This window comes from Gymnoscopelus microlampas (genome assembly GCF_963454915.1).
Source record: "Gymnoscopelus microlampas genome assembly, chromosome: 12".
Classification (NCBI taxonomy): Eukaryota; Metazoa; Chordata; class Actinopteri; order Myctophiformes; family Myctophidae; genus Gymnoscopelus; species Gymnoscopelus microlampas.
In genome coordinates, this window is record NC_139949.1 from 20001094 (window position 1) to 20024033 (window position 22940).

The 22940-nt window shown below is 46.6% G+C and overlaps 1 protein-coding gene across 1 annotated transcript in view; it reads right to left on the reverse strand.

Moving 5' to 3' along the window:
• grik1a (glutamate receptor, ionotropic, kainate 1a) overlaps positions 1–14616 on the reverse strand; it is a gene marked incomplete at its 5' end in the record, with an annotated part of 48144 nt that extends 33528 nt beyond the window's left edge. Inside the window, 2 exons of the mRNA XM_084073454.1 lie at positions 13781–14038; positions 14487–14616. Of these exons, the coding sequence (XP_083929580.1) occupies positions 13781–14038; positions 14487–14616 (388 nt within the window). The remainder of the gene's footprint in view (positions 1–13780; positions 14039–14486) is intronic.
• Positions 14617–22940: the final 8324 nt, after the last annotated feature.

The window sequence follows — 22940 nt, forward strand, 5'->3', positions numbered from 1 at the left end:
CCCAAAATTAAATTAGAGACTCTACAACTGGATGGGGTCTACCCAAGGTGGAAAACTATGTGTGGTCAATACATGCTAGAATTATTTCTTTATGGGTAGGATTACCATGGTTTCAAATAGAGACATTTATCTGTAAACCTCTCTCCAATTAATGTATTATAAATAAACGATCGAGTGATTTACCGCATATAGTTAAGAGACAATCCACTAATAACCAATGTCATTAAAACTGCAATAAATTAAGGAAAATGTTGAAAGAAACTATCCCTTTAAATATGCTTTCAACCTTGGTGGATAACCCAGACCTACCAGCTGAGGGTGTAGGGCCCAGTCTCAAAACATGGCAGAGAGTAAGCATAAAAAGGGTGTATGATCTTTTCGATAATGAGAACTTTAAAACATTTGAATAGTTGAAAACTCGTTGAAAATATTCCTAGTAAGGATTTTTAGGAATATCTGCAAGTTCGACATTATGTAAATAAGAAAATGAATACTCTTAATGTACCAGTTGATTCGTATCCACTAGAAAGATTTTCTATGGACCAACAGAAACATGAACATTTTGCATCAAAGAGCTGCAAGAACTGAATCAGAATAGACTTTCCCATTTGAGAGCACTTTGGAGTACAACACTTAATGTGACAATAGACAATACAACATGGGAAATAATTCTGCTGTTGCCTTCCAGAATTTCAATATGTAACAGACACAGGGAGATGAAATATAATATCGGACATAATGAGTACCGTACATATCCCCATATATGTACAGTAAATATACAGCAGTCTCCCCAAATTGCCCTAAATGTAAAACAACAGTTGGAACTAGAATTCACTGTCTATGGGAGTGCATACAAATTCAACTATTCTGGAAGGCAATATGCAAAGGAATTAGCCCCCTGTATGCTTATTACTGTAGGAAGTATCCCAGATTATTTTAAGGCGCATAAAGAAATAGTTACATTATTTCGTTGTTAGCTAGGAAAGCAATAATGACAAAGTGGGTTGGAGATGAATCTCCGTCTATTCAGTTGTGGAAATCTTTGATATCCGATACTGCCACTCTAGAGAAATTGAGATACCGTATTAATGAGAGAGCTCATCTGTTCTCTAGAATCTGGGAGAAACCACTTACAGTAACTTGTTGGCCATAAAGCTTAAGGTGGAAGACAACTGGTTGTCATTGTCACTGTCATGTTTAAGTTATATATTATAATTTGTCTACTGCTCTAAAACTCTGATGATTACTATTGTTGAACGCTATACATATACGTAACTAAATATATGCAACTCAATGCAAACTTATAGCTCCGCTGAATGCTGTTTATACCCCTACGGACCAAATTATGTGAAAATTCAAATAATGTATCTAAGGACCTGAGCTGTATGTGTTTCATTTTTGTTAAAAAATCTATAAAAAATAAATAAATAAAACACCACCACCACCGACAACCAGATGTTTGCCAAGGACACATTCAACCAGGCCATGAAGCAAGCTAGAAGGTATTACAACACCAAAGTCACCAAGGAACGAGCTCTAACCAGCAAGAGTTGGTGGAGGCTTAATTCCCTCTCTGGGAGAGCTGCTATATCTCTGATATCCTTGTTATCATACATAACAATACAGCCCATATCACCACATGAGGAAAAAGCAGAATTGTTTTATGAAGTTTTTCCACAAAAATGCCACCTTCAAGATGGACCACAACTATCGAATCGGGCACAAGCTTATGGGATCTACTAGCCAGTTACAATGCTCCTGTCCCTCTGCCACAAGCCAAGGCTCCAGACTCATCCAAGATCAACATGCCCCAGACAAGGCAAGAAATGCCTCCTGGTAGAGATTTATGCACCACAGAACGCACCTTTTCAGTTGTTTACTTTTACTTTTTTTCTCTCAAAACTTCTTATATTTCTCACAATACAATGAATGAGGTTCTGTCTCATCATCTCTGTAATGACAATGCCAACACAACCTGACCTATATCTGGGTAGCCAGTTCCGCCTGTGACAGCCTATTTCTATGTCCGTACTGTGTCCACTAAGTCTGAACATGGTCAACGATCTTCATGGCGGTCAGGTATTCTTCCACTTCCACTGTGTACTCTTAGTAATTTTTTTATGTACTTTGTGATTTGGTTGTTTTGTTCCAATATTTTCCTTTTGTTTTGAGATAATTTGGGTTTGGCCAGATTGATTGCCATCTGTCCTGAAGGCCTGGTGTGTGTGTTGGGGACGAGTTTCAGAACCAGCTGGCATCTTTGTTCAACTCTTGTTCAACTCTTGGCACTGTAAGGGTCTTGCAGTAGAAGGATTGAGAGTTACTTGAATGGAGGTGTTTGTAGAATTGTATGCTTCACTTCTGTTTCACACAAAAATATAATACTATTGGGTCTACTGAGTTCAGAATTTATATCAGGTTATGTCAATTGAATTTTTTGTTTGGATTCCGTAAAAAGCCTTTTGTGCCTTCTCATTCAGCTCATTAACAGTCATGTCAAAATGTAAAGTGGAATTCATAATCAAGCCTAAATATATAATGTTTTGTATGTTCAATGTGTGTGTGTTTCCTAATGTGACTGCATTGTTCTGAGAATTGGGTCATCTTTGGAATGTCAACATTTTAATCTTTTTCTAAATGAAATTTAGTGCCCATGTTTGGCTGAACTTGTGGAGGATGTGCAGGCTGTGATGTACAGTAAACACTCTCTGGAGGGAGACAGGAGAACCGGGTCATCATCAGCAAACATCAGACAATTAACCTCTGTGGCCTGCAGAGTCACACTCGGGGCATTTCTGCAAATGTATTCATACCTTTATGTACGCTGAAGAGGGTTGGGCTCATATTGCAGCCCTGTTTCACCCTGCGGTACTTTTTGAAGTAATTTGTTCTTTTGTTTCCAATTTGGATTGTGCATCTGTTATTACTCTATCACTCCATTATGTGTAAATTGTTCAAAGTAATGGGGAAACAGAGGTTTTCGTTTGATTATCAATTCCATATTTTGTAGTTTTTCAAGTATTTGTTGGGTTTCTATCTCAGTCCCTTGTGCTGTTGGCCCAAATAAAGTGTAAAAATGGTCAATCCATATGTCTCCATCCTTAATGAACTGCTCCTCGGGTTAAGACTGACTAGACTTAGCAGTTCCACTCCTCCCAGAAGGAGTTAGATTCAATACTCTCTTCAAGAAATTATAAATTTCATTTATAAAGTGCTTTTCGAAACAGGGATACGAATTGCTTACGAAAAGACAATACACACTGCAAAAAAGGCCTAGACTAAAAGGCCTATAAGTGATTTAAAGGATTTAAAGGATTACACAGATTTTGTTGGCCATAGATCCTCAGGTAGGGCAGTCCAAAGCCTAGGTGTCCAGGCCGCAAAAGCCCAATCACCCCTGGTGATGAGGCGAGGTTTAGGAACAAGCAAAATGGCCCTATGTGAGGATCTGAGGAGTCCAGGTCATATGGTACCAGCATATCTAAAATGTAACTAGGAACCTGGCCTTGCAAGGCTTTAAAAGTTAAAACTTAAAATCAATTCCGAAACTCACCGGCAGCCAGTAGAGAGAAGCCAGGATGGGTGTAATATGGATGAGTTTCTTAGAATTGGTTAATAATCTAGTAGCTGAGTTTTGCACCAGTTGAAGCTGGATTTTTGTTTTACTGAACCCAGAGTACAGGGAGTTACAGTAGTCCAAGCGTGATTAAATAAAAGCATGAATGACCTTTTCAAGGTCTGCAAAAGATAAGAAGGCAATGTTTCTCAACTGGAAGAAGAGGATTGTACAACCCTAGAGGTTGGAGTAAAAATAATTCATCTCCAGATTATGGGCCACATGATTAAAGTTTTTTGGACAAGCTTCCGAGATATGACTGGAAGGGTGGAGGGTGGAATTTCGGGGGCCAAAAAGGAGTATTGTTTAGCTGGAGGAAGACGTTTAGCTGGAGGAAGCATTGGGACATCTAGCACTTTTTGTCAGAGATATATCAAGTGCTGGCATAATAGTAGTAGGCATAATTGTCTCCGCAAAACCGGAGACTATGTTTTTGCTCATGTCCGTCCGTGTGTGTCCATGTGTCTCCATATGTGTGTCTGTATTCAGCTAATCTCCGGCACCGTTGGACTGATTGGCGTGAACCTTTTTCAGGCACACTCCCAGTAGGCCAAAGAAGAACCTCTGCCCCAAATTGTTTAATCGGCCTCATGGTGGCGCTATCAGAGGGCCCTTCACATTTTGGCCTGTAACTCGTGAACCATAGGACATACAGTCAAACCATTCGCCTAAGTTCCTTGGATAATGATGCAACTATCCATGTGGGCCACATTTCTGACTGACAAGATTTTCGCCATTTTGCACTTTCTTCAAAACACACTTTTTGTTACTACTTCTACAGATTTTGTCTAGTACTCACACAAAGCTGTACATATTATCTCTGTGGTCATGTGGTCAAGAGCTATCTGTCAGATTTTTAAGATTACATTGTGATTGGCTACGATTGGCTTTCTAAGTCTGCACAAAATGCCACAAATCATGAATGTAACGTCCGATTGCCGTGAAACTTTGCACGCCCAAGTAGGCCAAGGAAGAACCTTCACCCCAAATTTTTCAAATCTGCCTCATGGTGGCGCTATAACAGCCCACTTCACGTTTTCGCCTATTACTCGCACCGTGGGTCGTGGGCGTGGGTCACCGGTGTACAACTGGAGCATAAATTAGGAATAAGTGAACTAGAGGTTACGTAGGTAACCCCGGTTCTTTTAGTTTAGGAGTGAGACACTCCCTATGGGAAACAGCGCCATCTGGCGATGTAACAGAGCTACACAATACGCTCCCGGGGCCCATTCATTGGGCTAGAGGGTATGTCACGTGACCGGCCATCCCCTCCCCTCAGCGGGAGGGTATAAAAGGCCCCGGTAGTGACGTCAACTTCCTCTTTCACACAGGTCCTCTGTTCGCAGTGGCGAAACAAAGGGGTGTTTGGGGAGTGTCTCACTCCTAAACTAAAAGAACCGGGGTTACCTACGTAACCTCTAGTTCTTTGTCGTTTTGTCGTGAGACACTCCCTATGGGATCTATAAACCCCCCGGAAGCGTTCAATAAAATGTATCCCCAGGAAAAACCGCACGGGCCCCTACTGACTCAGGGACCCACACATGGCGGGCCCCTGTCACAGGGACGTCCAGGTCCACCGGACCTGGACACGGCACAAGGGATGAGATAAAAGAGACCCTGACAGACCGAAGTCTGCCTTATTCAGCTAATAGAGGACAAGGTCCGTCACCTACCAACCAATTAATAAGGGAACAGGGCCCCCCTGCTCCCAGAGACTCAACAGATCGTTAGCCCCACGGGATCACATCAGGAGGAGAAAGGCACCTCAAGTAGATGAGGCTGCCACACCCAGGACTGCGTGCGCCACTGAGGAGGCCGCCACGTCCAGGCTGTAGAAAGCTGCAAAAGTCGAAGTAGACGACCAATTAGCAGCCGCGCAAATCTCCTGGACCGAAGCCCCTCTAGAGAGGGCCCAGGAGGTAGCCACTCCCCTAGTCGAGTGTGCCCTCAGTCCAACCGGTACTGGGGCCCCACTACTAGTATAGGCGAGCCTTATGGCCGCAACGATCCATCTGGACAGCGTTGGCTTGGCAACCGCCTTCCGCTGGTTACCCCGGCCGTAGGAGACAAACAACTGTGTTGACTTCCTACTAGGCGCCGTCTTCTGACAGTAGAGTTTCAACGCCCTCACTGGACAGAGACAGTGCAACCGTTCCTCCTCCGCCGAAGCGAAAGGAGGTGGGTGAAAAGCAACCAACTCGACCGGGGCCGGTGCAACCACCCCGGTCTTGGTAACAAACGCCAAGTTTGGTTTCAGCAGAACCCGTCTGCCATCCCCAGAGAACCTCAAGCACTCCGAACTCACCGAGAGTGCCTGCAGGTCACTGACCCTCTTGGCCGTAGTCAGGGCCACCAAGAGGATAGTTTTCAAACTCAACACCTCGAGGCTCACAGTCTCAAGGGGTTCAAAGGGAGGAAGGCAGAGTGCATTAAGCACTGCTGCCAGATCCCAGGCCGGAAACAGAGGCCTGTTGGTCGGCCTGGCCCGTCTGGCACCGCCCATGAACCGTCGCACCAGGTGATGCTTGCCAACCGTTCCGCCATCGAACCCGTCGTGGCAAGCGGAGATGGCCCCTAAGTAGACCTTGACCGTCGAGAAAGTCAAGCCCTGATTCAACCTGCTCTGCAGGAAAATCAGAATGCTACGAACTGGCGCCCGAAAAGCCACCACCGCCGGCGACTGTTCCTGGCACCATGACACAAAAATATTCCATTTTACGTCATAAGCAGCCTGAGTGGATCCGGCCCTAGCCCCCTGAATAGTAGCTATCACATCAGGGGGCAGGCCACAAGCATCTAGATTGGCCCTCTCACGGGCCAGACCCACAGGTCTAGGTCCCGGGGGCTGGGGTGGTTGATCTCGGTCCCCACCTGCGTCAGCAGGTCCGTTATCGGAGGGAGGGACCAGGGTTTGGCGTAGAGCAGAGGAGTTATCTCCGACCTCCACACGCCCCAACCCGGAGCAACCAGCAGTACAGTCAGGCCCTGGAGCCTGACTCTCTCCAACGTTGGGCGGATCAGCTCCAGCGGCGGGAATGCATATAGCAGTTCCCTCGGCCACCTGTGAGCCATCGCGTCCAGCCCCAACGAGAGATCCGTTGCCTTCATCGAGAAAAAGCGAGAGCACTTCGCGTTCCCTGCTGAGGCAAACAAGTCGACCTGGGGTCGACCGAACCTGGACCAGATCTGGCGCACTGTTTTCGGGTTGAGTGACCACTCCGAATAATAAAGTTTGCCCCTGGACAGTAGGTCCGCTCCGCCGTTCAGGAGGCCCGGGACGTGGACCGCCCGGACCGATAGTAGGCGGGAGTCGCACCACATCGTCAGTTCTCGGGCCAGGTCGTCCAACACACGGGAGCCTAAGCCTCCCTGTTTGTTGATGTAGGCCATGGTCGTGGTATTGTCCGTCCTCACCAAGACATGGCAACCGCTGATGTGCGCCTCGAACTGTTTCAGTGCGAGAAACACCGCCCTCAGCTCCAGGTAGTTTATGTGGGCCAACCGTAGATCGGGGCCCCACACTCCCCTGGCTGCGCGACCCTCGTGGACTGCGCCCCAGCCGGTCAAACTGGCGTCTGTCGTGACCACTCTCCTCGAGAGTACCGCACCTAGTCTGACACCTTCTGACAGAAAAGGTGCTTGTGACCAGGGTTCGAGTGCCTCCATGCAACGTGGAGACACTAGAACATGTCGAGACCCCATGGTAGGTGGAATGCGGAGGTCCCGCACCCACCGCTGAAAAGGTCTCATGAACAGTCTGCCCAGGCGGATTAAGTGTATGGCCGAGGCCATGAGACCCGCCGCCTGCAAACACAGCCTGTACGTGACTTTCTTTCCTACTTGAAAAGACCTCACACAGGCTAGGAAACTGTCTATCCTCTCCTTGGATAGGCGTGCCACCATCGTGTTCGAGTCCAAAGCAATCCCTATGAAAGAGGTTTGTTGGCATGGGACCAACACGCTTTTCTGAAAATTCACGTTGAAACCCAGTGACGTCAGATGTGAGATGGTCATCTCCGTGTGACGCGCCACCTCCTGGCTGGAGTCTCCCGCCAGGAGCCAATCGTCGATGTACGTCGACATGCGTATTCCCTGTCTCCTCAGGGGGGCTATAGCCGCCTGGGTGCACTTCACGAAAACACGGGGGCTCAGGGACATCCCGAACGGGAGAACCGTGTACTCGTATACTCGCCCCTCGAACCCGAAGCGCAGAAATTTTCTGTGTGGTGGGTAGATGGGAATGTGAAAATACGCATCCTTCAAGTCTATGCTGGTCCACCAGTCGCCCTCGCGCACCGTGCGTAAAAGCGTCTCGTTCGTCAGCATGCGAAACTTGAATTTCGTTAGGAATCTGTTTAGACCTCTCAGGTCCAATATGGGACGTACACCCCCCCCCTTTTTCTTGACCAGAAAATATTTCGAGTAAAAACCCAGGCGTTTCTGATCTGGGGACAACTCTCTTATGGCGCCCTTGTTTAGGAGAGAGAGAACCTCCTCTCTTAACGTGGCCGCCGCAGCGCCTGTCGCGCTGGAGAAAATCACTTTGTCTGACATCGGGGGTTTTGTGCTGAACTGTAATTTGTAACCCTTCTGTATGGTGCGAAGCACCCAATGAGACGGGTCGCAAGCTTTCCATTTCGCTAGACAGCGAGCTAGTGGATTGAGGCGAATGAATGAAACTGCTCGCTCCACCGGCTGTCTGCCCGTTGCCATGGAGACCAGTGACGTGCTCGCACGCTCTGGCGTTGCCAAGCATGTGACGCTCGATAGAGGCAGTACGGGTGTTACCTGATTGACAGAAGGATTCGGGAAAGTCACGTGACCCCGCACGCGGTGCCTCCCCAACATTGGTATCCGGTCGGAGAATCCCCTTGTCCGTCTCCGGTCGGAAACGGAAACAGTTGGATCCGGGGAGGTCACGTGAGACAGCACGCGGTACCTCCCCGACTTCAACATCCGGTGGGGGACGCTCGACGTCCGTCTCCGGTCGGAAACGGAAGTGTGTAACTTGTTTACCTTCCGTTCGGCCATCTTGGGAGGGCCCCGCGACGCAGAAGCGTTTTGGCGCCCTCTCCAAGATGGCGGAATCGGCTGTAAAAACGGGCGTGACCCCTGTACCAAGGTGCAAAGGCGCCCTCTGGCGGACAGGAGTGGAACTGCTTTTACAATTGATTTTACAACTGGATTTAACATTACCTTCAATGGAGTCAGTACATGCAGTGTTTCTGTCCCACACGCATTCGGGAAACCGCGAGCCGGGTTTCTCGAATGCTGTGGGCTCATAGGGAGACCTCCGAGAACGGGGGGCCGCCACGTGGACGGTCCTCGTTCTCGTTGGTACACAGGCAGAGGTGGAATAAGACAAGGTTTTGTACTTTTCAGCGCATTTATTGCCACAATTACAGGGTATTTCTCTTTTACAGACCTGACAGAAATGTGCGACATTTTGCTCTGTTTGGCTGTGGAGGAATGGTCCATGACTCTGTCCTCTAGAAATAAACAAGGTCCCTGTCTCTTCCCCAACGGTAACGGGGGGGTCCGCGAAAGTCCAGGCTGACCGAGCAGCCCTGGGTGGAGCGGCTGGCAGTGCTGTGTGTCCTCTAGTGTCTGCCTCGCCACGGGAGGAACAAAGGGGCAAATGTCAAAACTCCTTCCCACGACGAGGGCGGGAGGGACCGCGACGAGGGGCCCGAGTGGCAGAAGTGGCAGAAGTGGGGCGAGAGGGACGGGGCCGAGGACCGGCCGTGTCGTGGACCCTTTCCCTGGAGCTGTTCCTGGAGCTGCCCGATGCGGGTGCATCGTGTGTGCGTCTCGGTCTGGACTGGCGAGAGGAGGAGCGCCCTCCCCTGTTAGCAGGTCGTCCTCCTCGGCTGCTCGTGCTGGAGGAGGTGGAGGCGCGCGGCTCGAAGACGTCAGATGCTGCCTCCAGAGTCGCTTTCCTCTCGTCTGTGGAGGTTTTTAGATACTTGATCCCCTCCTTGAAAAGGTTCTCAGGGACCAGGGTGAGAGCCAGCAGTTGTTTCCTGGCCTCTTGGCCCTGCTCACCTGGGAAATGGACGATGTCCAGCCATCTGGTTCGCTCCTGCAGAGCGGCGAGGGCCATGGACCGCCCGGTCCAGTTGGTGGCGTGCTGGTTCAGCTGAATGATGAGCTGTATCAGCAGTTCCATCTCCTCGGCGTCCTCGCCCAGCGCCGGCAGCATGCCCTTGATCAGCGCGCTGAGGGAGCCCTGCAGGAACGTGCTGGCGTTGAGACACTTAGCCACCTGGGCAGAGGCGTGATAATTCTTCGCCGTGGCCGTGGATGCGTCCTTGTCTTCCTTCTGGATGAAGGTGGGCTTGGATGCGAGGGAGACCCGGTTCTTGCTGCTTGTTGAGATGCTGGTGGCAAGGACAGAATCCATGGGGGGAAGGTCGAGGCCCAGTCCCTCCGCTCCCGCCACGCCGATGTCGAAGGGCAGCTTTTGGGGGCTGGAGTGGGTCTCCCAGGAAGAGTGGAGAGCCTCTCTGAAGCCGCCGGCCACTGGGAGCTTTCTGAAGCGGGGGCGGCGAGGCTCCTGGGCAGCCATGCCTGGGAAGAGTGCTGGAGTAGCGGAGGAGGCTTGGGGCTCCTCCGCCTGGAGCGTCTGGCCACACCTGCCCACTGCTTTCTCGAAGGTGGTAGACACAGAGAGCTTAGGGCGCGGTGGGGCCCCATCAGGCAGGGCTGCAGAGCTCGTTGGAACAGGGGGCTGAGGGGTGGAAGTGCCGGAGGACGCGGCCCGTCCCTCGTGTCCTCTCACCGGGCTCATCATGACGACGTCGGAGGACTGCTGTGCACATGAGAGTTCCTCCTCGTCGAGTTCGGTCCCGTCCTCCTCCTCGAAGTCGTCACCATCGTACTCGTCGTCGGCGGCGGAGAAGTCCTCATCCATGGACTGCTCCCCGTCCTCCAGCTGGAGAAGGCCGCTGGGTAGAGGCGGTGTAACGGCAGGGGTGAGGAGGGGAAGGGGGGGGCTAGCCTGATTCTGAGTAAGCTGAGGTCCAGCTACGAGGACAGTGGCAGCCGCTGTATAATCGCCCTGGCCCTGTGCTAGGCTAGCACTGTCCGCTAAAGGGCCTGGTCTGGTCGGGGCCGCGGTCCCCGCCGAGCGCTGCGAGCGGGGAGCTCCCCCGCTAGCCGCAGCAGAGAACGGTATTGGGATGCGGGAGGGTTTCGGGGGAACCGAGCGAGAGCCGTCGGTGTCTCCTAAACTAGTAGCACAGGCAGTAGCCTGGCCATATCTGTGTCGAAGCAGTCTCGCCGAGAACCGGGCGCATGCTTCGCAGAAAGACTCGGGGTCGGAGAGCGCGTAGAAGGCGTGTGCGACGCCGAGGCATGCTACGCATATAGCGTGTGTATCGTCTCCGTCGATACTGGCAGAGCAGTCGGGTAGGCCGCACTGTCTAGCCGGCAGAGGGCCCAGGTGGTACGGGGTGGCTCTGGGTATCTTAAACGGAGCAGCCATCGTGGAAAAGGGGGAGCGACAAAGCTAGGCTAACCGCTCTATTCGGGGAGTTAGCTTTAAGCTGGAAAAGGGAGTTAGCACTATGGGGGTAGCCAAGGGCTGAGCTAGTACAGCTAGCGGCTAGGCTAGGCTAAGGGCTAACGCCGGCTCGCACAAGGGGCTAGGCTAACAGCTCTACACGGGGAGTTAGCTAAGCGGTAAGGGGGGTTAGCGCTGTGGGGGGGTAGCCTAAGAGCTAAGCTTAAGCAGCTAGCGGCTAGGCTAACAAAAAACAGCTAAGGCTAACGCCGGTAGGCCACGAGATAGAGAAAGGAACGTAGAAAGTAGTTTTGGATAATCGAGAAGGCCCGTGGGGAACTTAACCTAGTCTCCGCTTTGGGCTAAAGCTGGCTTCTGAAGTTTTAGGTCCTGAAGAGTAGAGTAAGTGGATAAGTGATGATTTCAGTTTTTGTTTGATAAGCGTGTAGCCGTTAACATCTGCGAACAGAGGAACTGAAAGAGGAAGTTGACGTCACTACCGGGGCCTTTTATACCCTCCCGCTGAGGGGAGGGGATGGCCGGTCACGTGACATACCCTCTAGCCCAATGAATGGGCCCCGGGAGCGTATTGTGTAGCTCTGTTACATCGCCAGATGGCGCTGTTTCCCATAGGGAGTGTCTCACGACAAAACGACAAAGAACCTTAGTTCCCAAAGAGTCCCCTCTTATCAGACTGTTGACAACAGTGTTAATTTTGTCCACTAAAACTATTATGAAAATTGTTTGTCTGCTACTTTTTTCGCTGGCAAAAGCTAAATAAAAACTAAACAAAAACTAAGCTATGATGAATAAAACTATGACTAAATATATTGACAATTTAGTCAACAAACAAAAACTAGACGGAAATGTTAGGGAGGAACTAGTGGAGAATAGATCCAGCAGAACTAAGACTGAAGAGGCTTCAGCAGAGTTGTAATAGCTACTTACCATTCCCGTTTCAACAGGGTCAAAGATGTTTCTAGGAGACAGATGGAAGTTATTAGTTTAGGAGCTTGCTGGGTGACAAAACTGTCACCTTGACTATTGGCCAAATCACGTTGTGTACCAGTCCAAAATGGCCTAAAAGATTATTATATTCCTCTGCCCCTGGTAAAGGCATATCTCTGATTGAAGGTAGGGAAATAACATGTCATCAAAGAAATATGGGGAATGTAAAGAGCACATAAATATATATATTCCTCTGTGTAAGGTCTATTTTTATTTTCAGCCAAATAGTTTTCCCCAACTTTGAGGATTTATAATGAAGTTTATAAACTGGATTTATACCAAACAATCCCGGAGTCTATGCCTCACTATTTCTGTCACTTCCTCTCTCTATCGCTCTCCTCTCACACACACTGCTTCTGTCTCCCTATCTCTCTCTTTCTCCCTCTCACACACGTGCGTGCACACACATACACCCACACATGTGCGTGCACACACACACACACACACACACACACACACACACACACACACACACACACACACACACACACACACACACACACACACACACACACACACACACACACACACACACACACACACACACATATAATCTCTATCCATTGAAAAAACAGACTGTTAAATTCGATTAATCCTAAAAAAAAATAGACTAGGGTGGAATTTTTCTCCTAGTTTTCAGATAGTCACATTTAAGAATGGAGGTACCGGTACTGCCAAATACTGTTCATGTCTTGTTCAGTGCCTTTATTAGATTCTCATTTGCGTTTGTAGGGATGCTATGGTTCTGGAGTAAATCCACATGGGGTGTGAAATAAATTGCTGTTGCAGACATTAATCGGGAGCTAAAAATGTTCTTGCTCTCTAAAATGTTTGAAACACAAACTCTCTCACACACACATATGCGCACGCACACACACACACACACACACACACACACACACACACACACACACACACACACACACACACACACACACACACACACACACACACACACACACACACACACACACACACACACACACACACACACACACACACACACACACACACACACACACACACACACACACACACACACACACACCATCAGCCGTGTTCCCCAGGCTCTGGAACAGCTTGCCTCTCCCTATTAGAGCTGGCCAGTCCATAGATGTTTTTAAATCTTTATTAAAGACACATTTATTTCTCCTGGCCTTCAGTGACAGTTGAGCTTTGCACCCTTTGTTTTTCCCCCATACTGCTGTCTAATGTTTATTTTTTTCTTTCTTGCGTGCATTATATCCTACTGCTTTGTTTCGTTTTAACCTTTATAGCACTTTGGTTGACCTTGGTCATGTTAAATGAGCTCTATAAATAAACGTTGTGTTGGGTTGAGTTGAGCCGTGTGCTTTACAGAACATACTCAGACATGTGCACACAGAAACACATACAGAACACACACCTGTGCTCTTTCTCTCTTGCTCTCATTCTGTCTCTCTATTCTCGTCTTTCTCTCACCACCCACCTGCCAAGCCCCCTTCCACACACACACACACACACACACACACACACACACACACACACACACACACACACACACACACACACACACACACACACACACACACACACACACACACACACACACACACACACACACACACACACACACACACACACACACACACGGTACAACAATACTAACATACCTGCACTGTCCTCATAAACCACAGTAAGCTTCTTCCATTTAAAGAAGGTCACTATGTCCAGTATGGCCCTGGCGATAGCGGTGTACTCCGGGTGCAGATTGATGAAGAACGTGTCCTTGTTGTCAACAGAGGGATGTTTCCAGCGGGTCTGGATATGGGGGACCTCCAGGGCGTTGCAGATGGACTGGACAGCACTGACCGAGGAGCTGTGTGACGGGCCGAACACGGCCGCAACGCCTAGCGCCAGCTGGTCACACACTGTCGGAGCAGAGCGCAAAGAAGACAGCGGGCCTCATTTCATGAAACGTTAGCTGTGCGAAGTTGTGTGTAAATTGGTTAGTAAGGGGAGAGTAACCACGTAATTATTTTTTCATACTTCATTAACAGAGGCTCTTTCAGACTTTAGACTGGAGTCTGACTTGCACATCAAACAACTCAGTCACAACAGGCTGTACAGTAATGTTAATCACTTAAACCCTATACACTTCCTTGACAGGGGTCTATCCTTGGCCCCCTACTTTTTTTTCATCTACACTAGGCCTAAATATCTTGTGCGATGTCCGATCTCAGAAGTCTGGACTTTCTGTGTGAGCTTGTAGATGGGCCGGAATTTTCACAGAATGCTTGCCTATATATGACATGCCCGGAAACAGGGTGCTACAGTTCATGTGGTTAAAGAATGATGTGTTCTGAACTCTGAACTCACCTCTCCTGGACGCCTCAAAGCCATCAAAGAGGTTGATTCTCTGAATGTCGTAGGTGAGGGTTGTGTTGGGCATCAGGGTCCGGTTCCGGTTTATGCTGGTAACGGCAAACTTGAAGGCCAACTCATCCATACTCACCAACTCGCTCTCCCGCGTCTCAAAGATGCCACCTGCACATGGAGCAGAATCGGCAAAATGTTAAAATCAAGGATTTTAAACACTTAAATCTTGTTGACTGGAGTCCCCCAGGGATCTATGCTACGCCCCATCCTTTTATGAGAGAAAATGTTGAGAAAAGGACAAAGATAAATAAATTAACACATACATACATACATAAATAGTTAATGACTATTTAAAACACACAAAATATAACATGTTTACAACATACAGTGCAGGGACAAAACATAAGAGAAGAATCAAACATCAACATCAAAATCAATTTAAAAAATGATAATGTTCAATACAAATTTGATGAATACTGATTTATCAAGCCTGAGATTCAGGCAGGTATTTCCAGACATGGTCAAGGAGCCCTGGCTGAAAATGTCACGGCCACCCTTTGTCTTCAGCCTAGAGAAGAGACTGGGTGCCAGAGAGCGAGAGAACACACTCAATCCTGGGAGTAATTGAATGAATTATGGTTCAGGGGGGAAAGCTTTCCTTTGTGGCATTGGTAATTATGTTCCCCTGTAATTGGACTTCTGATTACAATCACCAAAAGAGCCACTTGCAAACCCCTGGCACAATAGAAGGAGGGCCATGCATTCACAAGGACACCATGCCCCAAATGAACCTTGATTAAACTTATCAACCTAATCATTAGCCGTTAACCTTCATCCATTGCAAGTGAAACTTCTGCATTCTATGGAAGAATGAACATTTTAACAACATCAACACTGGTGATGATCAGTCCATAGCATAAAAGCTAAGCATAATGTTGCATTAAATTAAACTGAATTAATGGTAGAGGGGTGGGGAACTAGATGTGTGTGCATCGCCTGAACAGTTTTGCAGAAGCAATTTCTACCTAATTAAGTTACTGCCTCCTAACAGAACACGTTCAGAAGGATGGAATTTGTTCCTGGGTTCCATCTCCAAGGCACATTGATAGGTGAAATATTTCCTAGACTAGACATTTTAAGTGTGTACGAGGCACACTCGTACACGAGGCAAATGACCTCTAGGTATGGGGCTAAATAAAACGATCTCTATATTCTTGTCTGCAGTGACTTGAAGAAAGCTATATTACACTCTAAAGTCTTTATGGTACTGTAGTTAATTATACCCATCATAAACACAACAGTAAATATATAATGACAACCATAAAAACCAAAAGCCCTATTTTTCCCCGTATTTGATATTGCACGGGTAAGTGATTCCTATCCTATTTACCGTTGGAGCATGCAAATGAGGGTTTGCATTTTTAAGTGTTTCCAAGAGGAACAATTATTATTCTTCCCAGATACCTTCACTTCCTGCTCATAAGGATTCTGTGATGTTCTCTCTAATTATGTGTGGGCGCAGTGTTGGAACAGGAGGGTCCAAGGCCACACAATGACAGTCTGGGACAGCAGTCATCAAGGCAGTGAGGAGGCCATATGGGTCGATGGGTAGATAAAGCCTGAAACTCCTGACTTCAATTTCATGTCATAATGCAAGTAAAAAAAAAGAAAGTCAAATTGCTGTTGTCCACTTTGTGAGATTGTGCAAGTTGAATTGAGTCTACTACCAGTCACATTGTTCAAAAAAACTACGACATCTAGTCTATAGTAGTATGCCGGGGAAATGTTTTACCTTGAGATCGCGCTGAAACCTTGCAATTTGGAGTCCTATCTCATAGATAAGTCATAGATGACTGATGTCACAGGCCAGATGGTCAGATGAAGTCAGATGAAGTTCGAGCCACTTTAGAGTTTCTGTGTGGATCCCGAGATCCACATAATCTAGTTAGTGTGGTTGCCCTAACAGGGCAACCAGACTATAGTACTCTATACACTTTCTTCCACTTCAAGATAAACAATATTTCGAACCGGATCTCCTCCCACAGTTTTTATCCCCTAATGTTGTGCCATATATCAAAATGACCGTCTAAATCGGGAATCGTGCGCTTGTATTTTGCTAAGAGATTGGTTAAATAGTTTAATTGATATTGATTTATTAGTGCATTAAATGTCCCCATCCACTTTAATGTAAAAGTGAAAAAACTCAAATTCAAGTATTTTTTTCTCAGAAACCGTAAGAGCTAGAGTTATCAGATTTGGAGGGATAATTCATAATATTGTCCGAAATTATTGAAAAAAATATCACACCATTCGGCCTCATGGTGGCGCTATAACAGCCCCCTTTACGTTTTGGCCTGTAACTCTTGAACCGTAGGTCCGAAAATCAAAATTTCTTTTCACCTGGATTCCTTGGGTCACTACGCATCTCCCCATATAGGCCACGCCCATTTGCGTCAGGATAGATTTTTTGATATTGATTTATTTCTGCATTAAATTTCCCCATCCACTTTAATGGGAATTGCAAAAACTCCCATTCAAGTATTTTTTTCTCGGAAACCGTAAGGACTACAGTTACAAGATTTGGAGGGGAGGTTAATAGTTTTTTGCAAAATTATTATGAAAAGAATCACACCAGTCGGCCACATGGTGGCGCTATAACAGCCCACTTTACCTTTTGGCCTATAACTCTTGAACCGTATGTCGTAAAATCAAAATTTCTTTTTCCCTGGATTCCTTGGGTCACGACGCATCTCCCCATATAGGCCACGCCCATTTGCGTCAGGATAGATTTTTTGATATTGATTTATTTGTGCATTAAATTTCCCCATCCACTTTCATGGGAATTGCAAAAACTCCCATTCAAGTATTTTTTTCTCGGAAACCGTAAGGGCTACAGTTACAAGATTTGGAGGGGAGGTTAATAGTTTTTTGAAAAATTATTAAGAAAATAATCAAACCAGTCGGCCACATGGTGGCGCTATAACAGCCCACTTTACCTTTTGGCCTATAACTCTTGAACCGTAGGTCGTAAAATCTATCCTGACGCATATAGGCCACGCCCATTTGCGTCAGGATAGATTTTCCGCCATTTTGAATTTTCTTCAAAACACACTTTTTGCTCCTTTTCCTTCAATTTTTTCCCAAATCTCACACAAATCGGTACACGTGATCTATGGACCCATGCGATAAACCTATCCAAGCGGCATTTTGATAGTCCGTATCGTCCGTCCGTAAATGGCTTCCAAAGTTAGCGGGAGGGGCCCGTTTGACCAAAAATGCCATAAATCACGAACGAAACGTCCGGTCAATCCCACATTTGAATCACATGTCGAGGGTGCTATACTAAACCAATCCCCAAAAGCATTTCCACTTTGATCCATAGGGGGCGCCACGAATGCTCGAAATGTAACCGTTTGATGCAAAAACATGATTTTTGGGGGATCGATCCTCTCAAAATGAAACGCAGGCGATCTCAGGAGTGACGTGACGACGTAATTGGCGCAGTCTCCGACGGTATTCCTCCCGACGTATTACTGGAGTCCCGACGGCGTCGGCGCAACCACACTCTGCAATTTCCCCGGAATTGCGACGCGTCTAGTTTTTGTTAGGGTTAGGATTTCTCTACCCAGCTTACTATTCAGACCCAGTGACGCGTTCTTTTGTGGCATCACAATCAGTATGACTCACTCACTCGTTTATCTTTTATTCAGTTTGTTTCTTTTAAAATAAGCGGCGCCTTTGATTAGTTAATTTGACTCTCTTATTACTGGCTCCCTACTGCTTTATGCTCCCTTATTACTGACTCCCTAATGTCTTATGCTGCCTATTACTGACTCCCTACTGTCTTATGCTGCCTATTAAGACTCCACAGTGCCTTATATGCTCCCTTATAACTGACTCACTCCCTATGACTTATGCAGCCTTATTACTTACTGCCTTATGCAGCCTTATTACCGACTCTGTACTGCCTTATGCTGCCTTATTACTGACTCCCTACTCCTACTGCCTTATGCTCCCTTAAAGCCTTTAAGTAGCGTGTGTGAGTGTTGCACTGTGCCTCCTGTTTGTTTAAATTAGTTGCTTTGTGTTGCAATCAGTTGCAGCTGTTTATGCCGTGCTCTGACAGACAGACAAATAGACAAACACACACACAAAGTCACTTGTAGAAGTGGCTGGCACTGCTTAAAAATGACATGTTACATTCACTCTTGGTCCAAAATAACATGTCCACTAGTAAATCCACAAGATTGCAATTACGACATCCTGTTATCCGTTTCCAATTACCAGAACACCATCGTTGACCACATAAAAAATATATTTCCTTGCCCCTGAAATTACAAGCAAAGCTGAAGTGATGGGGAGACAGCCTTGATAGAGATATCTGTGGCTACATAGACCAGACAGAATGGAGAGATTTGTCTCTCCACAGGGAAGGGATAAAGAGGTGCAATGAAGTGATGAGAGATTTATCCCTTTGCAGGGTTGAAGGAAAATGTATCTTTTTAAAAGCATTGGGGAAATAGAACTGAGCCTCTGCCAACACCCGTTATGACAATTTGTTCAACAGCCCACCAGGGAGACAGCGTGTGCGTGTGTGTGTGTGTGTGTGTGTGTGTGCGCGCGCGCGTGCAATCCAATCCCTTGTATTACAACAAATAGCCTTATTTCGATGAGAGCTCTGCTCTATTGTATTATGACTGCTGCATTGTTGTTTTTTACGCCATTCATTGAACTCTGCGCTACTGTCTCTCCTTACCTAATGGATTAATGTACCTCATAGCACTAAGAGCATCCATTTCATTAAAGAATAATGAAGAATAATTTACCAGACAAATGGGTCCATCTGGCCCAGAGGACAGCATACTGTAAATATTATGTACAGACCGCCTTTTGATCTGGTATTGATATGCACCTTGGGTATGCAGATGGTAATCCAGACAGAGGTTATCCACCTGAGATAAGTGATCTCTGGACATTGTCAGGCTATTGCCAGACTCGAGTCAAGGTTCAGACCCACCATGGTGACACCAAAGACTTTGAGATCCTCGTGGGCGTCCTACAGGGAGACACCCTGGCCCCCGTCCTGTTTATTATAGCGGACTATGCCCTGAGACTTGCAATCAGTGGCAGGGAGGAGACACTGTGGTTCACGCTGGTACCAAGGAAGTCTAGGCGAGTACATCTCATCATGATAACCGCCCTAGTCTTGGATACAGAGAAAGGCAGATAACTACTACTGGCAGTAGAAACGAAGTGCAGGAAGATCGGCCTCGTGCCCAATGCCAATCAAACAAAAGTCATGGAAGTTAACACGGACAAAACCATTGCCACTACCGATGGGACGGTGCTCGAGGTAGTCGAGGACTTCAAATATCGGGGCCTGGACTGCTTCAACAGAACAGGATCTGAAGGCCTCGTGGACCTCGCCCACCTCTCCAGGACCTACCAAGGGTCAAAAGGCAAGGTCGGAGAGAGAAGGATGAGGCTGGCTGGGCACTGCGTCAGGCACCCGGAACTGGTGCAAAGCAAACTAACACTGTGGGAGCCAACACAGGGCAAAGCCAGGAAAGGAAAGAGTCGCACCACCTACGTAGATACACAGCGGAGGAGCAAACAACACTGCAGAGCTCAAGACCCAGATGCTAGACAGAAGGGTGTTAAGGGCAGTGATTCAGCAGGAGTCCCGAGTTGGTGTTGGCTAGACCGCACTCTCGCATAGCATCGATCCCTGGACATAGGGTTTGATTTGTTGGGGGGGATGGGGGGGAATCCATGCCTCTGCTTTTGACATTCGTGATGAAATTCAATTTATGGGCAAACACAAGGGAGGGAGGTCTTTTCAAAAACCCTGATAAGACTATTATCGACTATTGTCCTGTGAGTCTCATTGTGACACGTTGTGAGCTTGTATAGCAGCTATTTCTGCCATACGCCGGATTTTATAGGGCTTAAGTGGTCTTTTTTTCATTATTTTTTGGGGGCGGTGTAGCCGCCCCCTATAAATGAGTTTTGGACACCGACCAAAACATTTGTATACCCCCTAACCCTTCCATTGTTAATGCAAATCGATACTTTTGCAAAGTCAGCCAATCACATTACAGCTAGTGTCATCACCACTAACTGTAATGTGATTGGCTGACTTTGCAAATTCAGGACTGTGATTGGCTAGCGAAACACATGACACATGTGCAGCCCTATGAATAGCAGTATGGACTTTTAAAAAAGTCATTTATCCTTTTTTTAAAGTGAGTCATGTTGTGATGACCACACACCGCCCACTTCACACTGGGTGTGATTTTTACAAATCAAACCCCCTGCCTGGACAGATTGCAAACAAATCGAGATCTCTATTTATTCAGGGGTTGTGTTCCATCTCCTACTGAGGTCTGCAAACTCCTTTTGACCTTAATGACATTGAAGAAATTAATTGTTCTTTCAAACCAGAATATGAACATTCTTGGAAATCAATGGTGCATATTGTAATAAGTTAATTGCGTTGCCTTCTTGGCAGTGTTGCTTAATTCTTTATTCCTCTTCAATTTTGAGATGAATTAACATTTTGGCCCACAGAGGAACAGGCAGAAACTCATGTTAGCAAACTTGTTTGATTAGGAAAAGCATTTAAGCACAGAGATTGTGATTGTAATTAAGGTAAGGTACTACTGGTGACACATTTCTAATTCATTGTGGGAACCAAATGTTTATCTGGGTGCAATCATGGTACAAGATGCATATAAATGCATGGTGTGTACAGCACAGTTTCTCAACCAGTGGTCCGTGGACCAGTCCCTGGAACACTAGAGGATTGTTGAATGGAATTGTTCAAAATAAGCTAGAGCTCAAAAAAGGTTGAGAAGCGGGACCTGATATATTACATCTGACATTTTCATGTTGGATTATCAACAATAAAACTACTGTACTAGACTATTACATACAGTATGAGGGAGGAAATTACCTTTGTAATTATGTCTGACAATATGAGGATAATGAATATAACTGGAGATGACATTCCCCCCCAAACGTTTCCTCAATGAGATGCAGTTCTGATTCAAATCAATATTCACTACCTGAGCAGCGTAGAACATGTGCGCGGGGGGAGCTGCATGTAAATGAGACTACTTGTGTCTGATTTCTTCATTGCATCGTGGAAGCTTCTACCAGGGTGAACATTGCTTATTTCCTGTCACTCTGCCACTAATTCCTTTTCTGAAACTAGACACTAGCTGCTGGATTTACGGTCCTTCCCAATTATCACTCAGCAGCAGATACTGAAGGTATCAGATTCATAGCACTTTTGCATCTGACTCATAATTACTGCAGAGTGAAGCTTGTGTCTGCTAGCTTACCGATAGGTCAGTGATTCTCAACCTGTGGGCCGGGGACCACCGGTGGGCTGTGAGGGTATTGCAAGTGGGCCCCCAAATAATTGACAAAACGCTTAAAAATGCAATGATAAAATAACATTAATTTAAAAAAATAATGTAAAGAAAAAAAAAATGTCTTCATGACGCCAATAAATAGGAACCTAAAAAGTATACTATATTAGTTCCATTGACCCAAGCTGGAACACCATTGACCACTGCAATAAACATGCTCTGAAAATGCACCTGGACCACACATCTGACCTCTTAACCAGGCTGCCGTGTTGAGTGATCAGATGGGTGGGCTGCAAACGCTTTTGAGATTTTCAAGTGGGCCCTGATCCAGAAAAGGTTGAGAACCACTGCTGTAAGTGACCCCTGTAACAGTCCGTTACAGGGGTCACCTACTGTAAGCTAACTAAGGATGGGACGATAATCGTTATCGTTTATCGTGATAAAAACACACACAATAAATCGTATCGGAGATTTTCAACAGAGATCGTGAAATTGTCCATCATACACTAGGATGAATTAGCTTTTGTTGAGCTGCAAATTCAGTACAACTTCGAAAAATAGCAGATCGGCTATTTTTGGTGAAGTGTGGTTAACAAAAGTGACGTTTAAGTTTTAAGCATATTTTCATTATCGCGATAATATAGTTAATCGCAATAATTTTTGCCACAATAATCGTGACGTGTCATTTTCATATCGTCCCATCACCTAAGCTAACAGACTCGAGCTTCACTCTTCAAGCTCTCACCCATCAGTTTCTGTACAGTAAAATCCACAATGTTATATCATATCGTATTTGTATGGACTATGTGTCAATATATGGGCTGATGACGTGGTCTCATTTTCTTCATTACAATCTGCAAACCATGGCATGATACCCGAGGGCTTCATTCAGCCAACAAACTTTGGAATCTTCCTAACTTTTAATCGCCTTCAGTCGGCCTCCCTGGTCATCAATATTACAAGTAGCACAGGCTAAAGGTCTGCATCGGATGATTATCTCTCCATCCTCAAACCCAGAGGCATAGAGGAGGACCACACTGCTGACACAATGGATCAAGGCTAAGAGTATCACAATGAG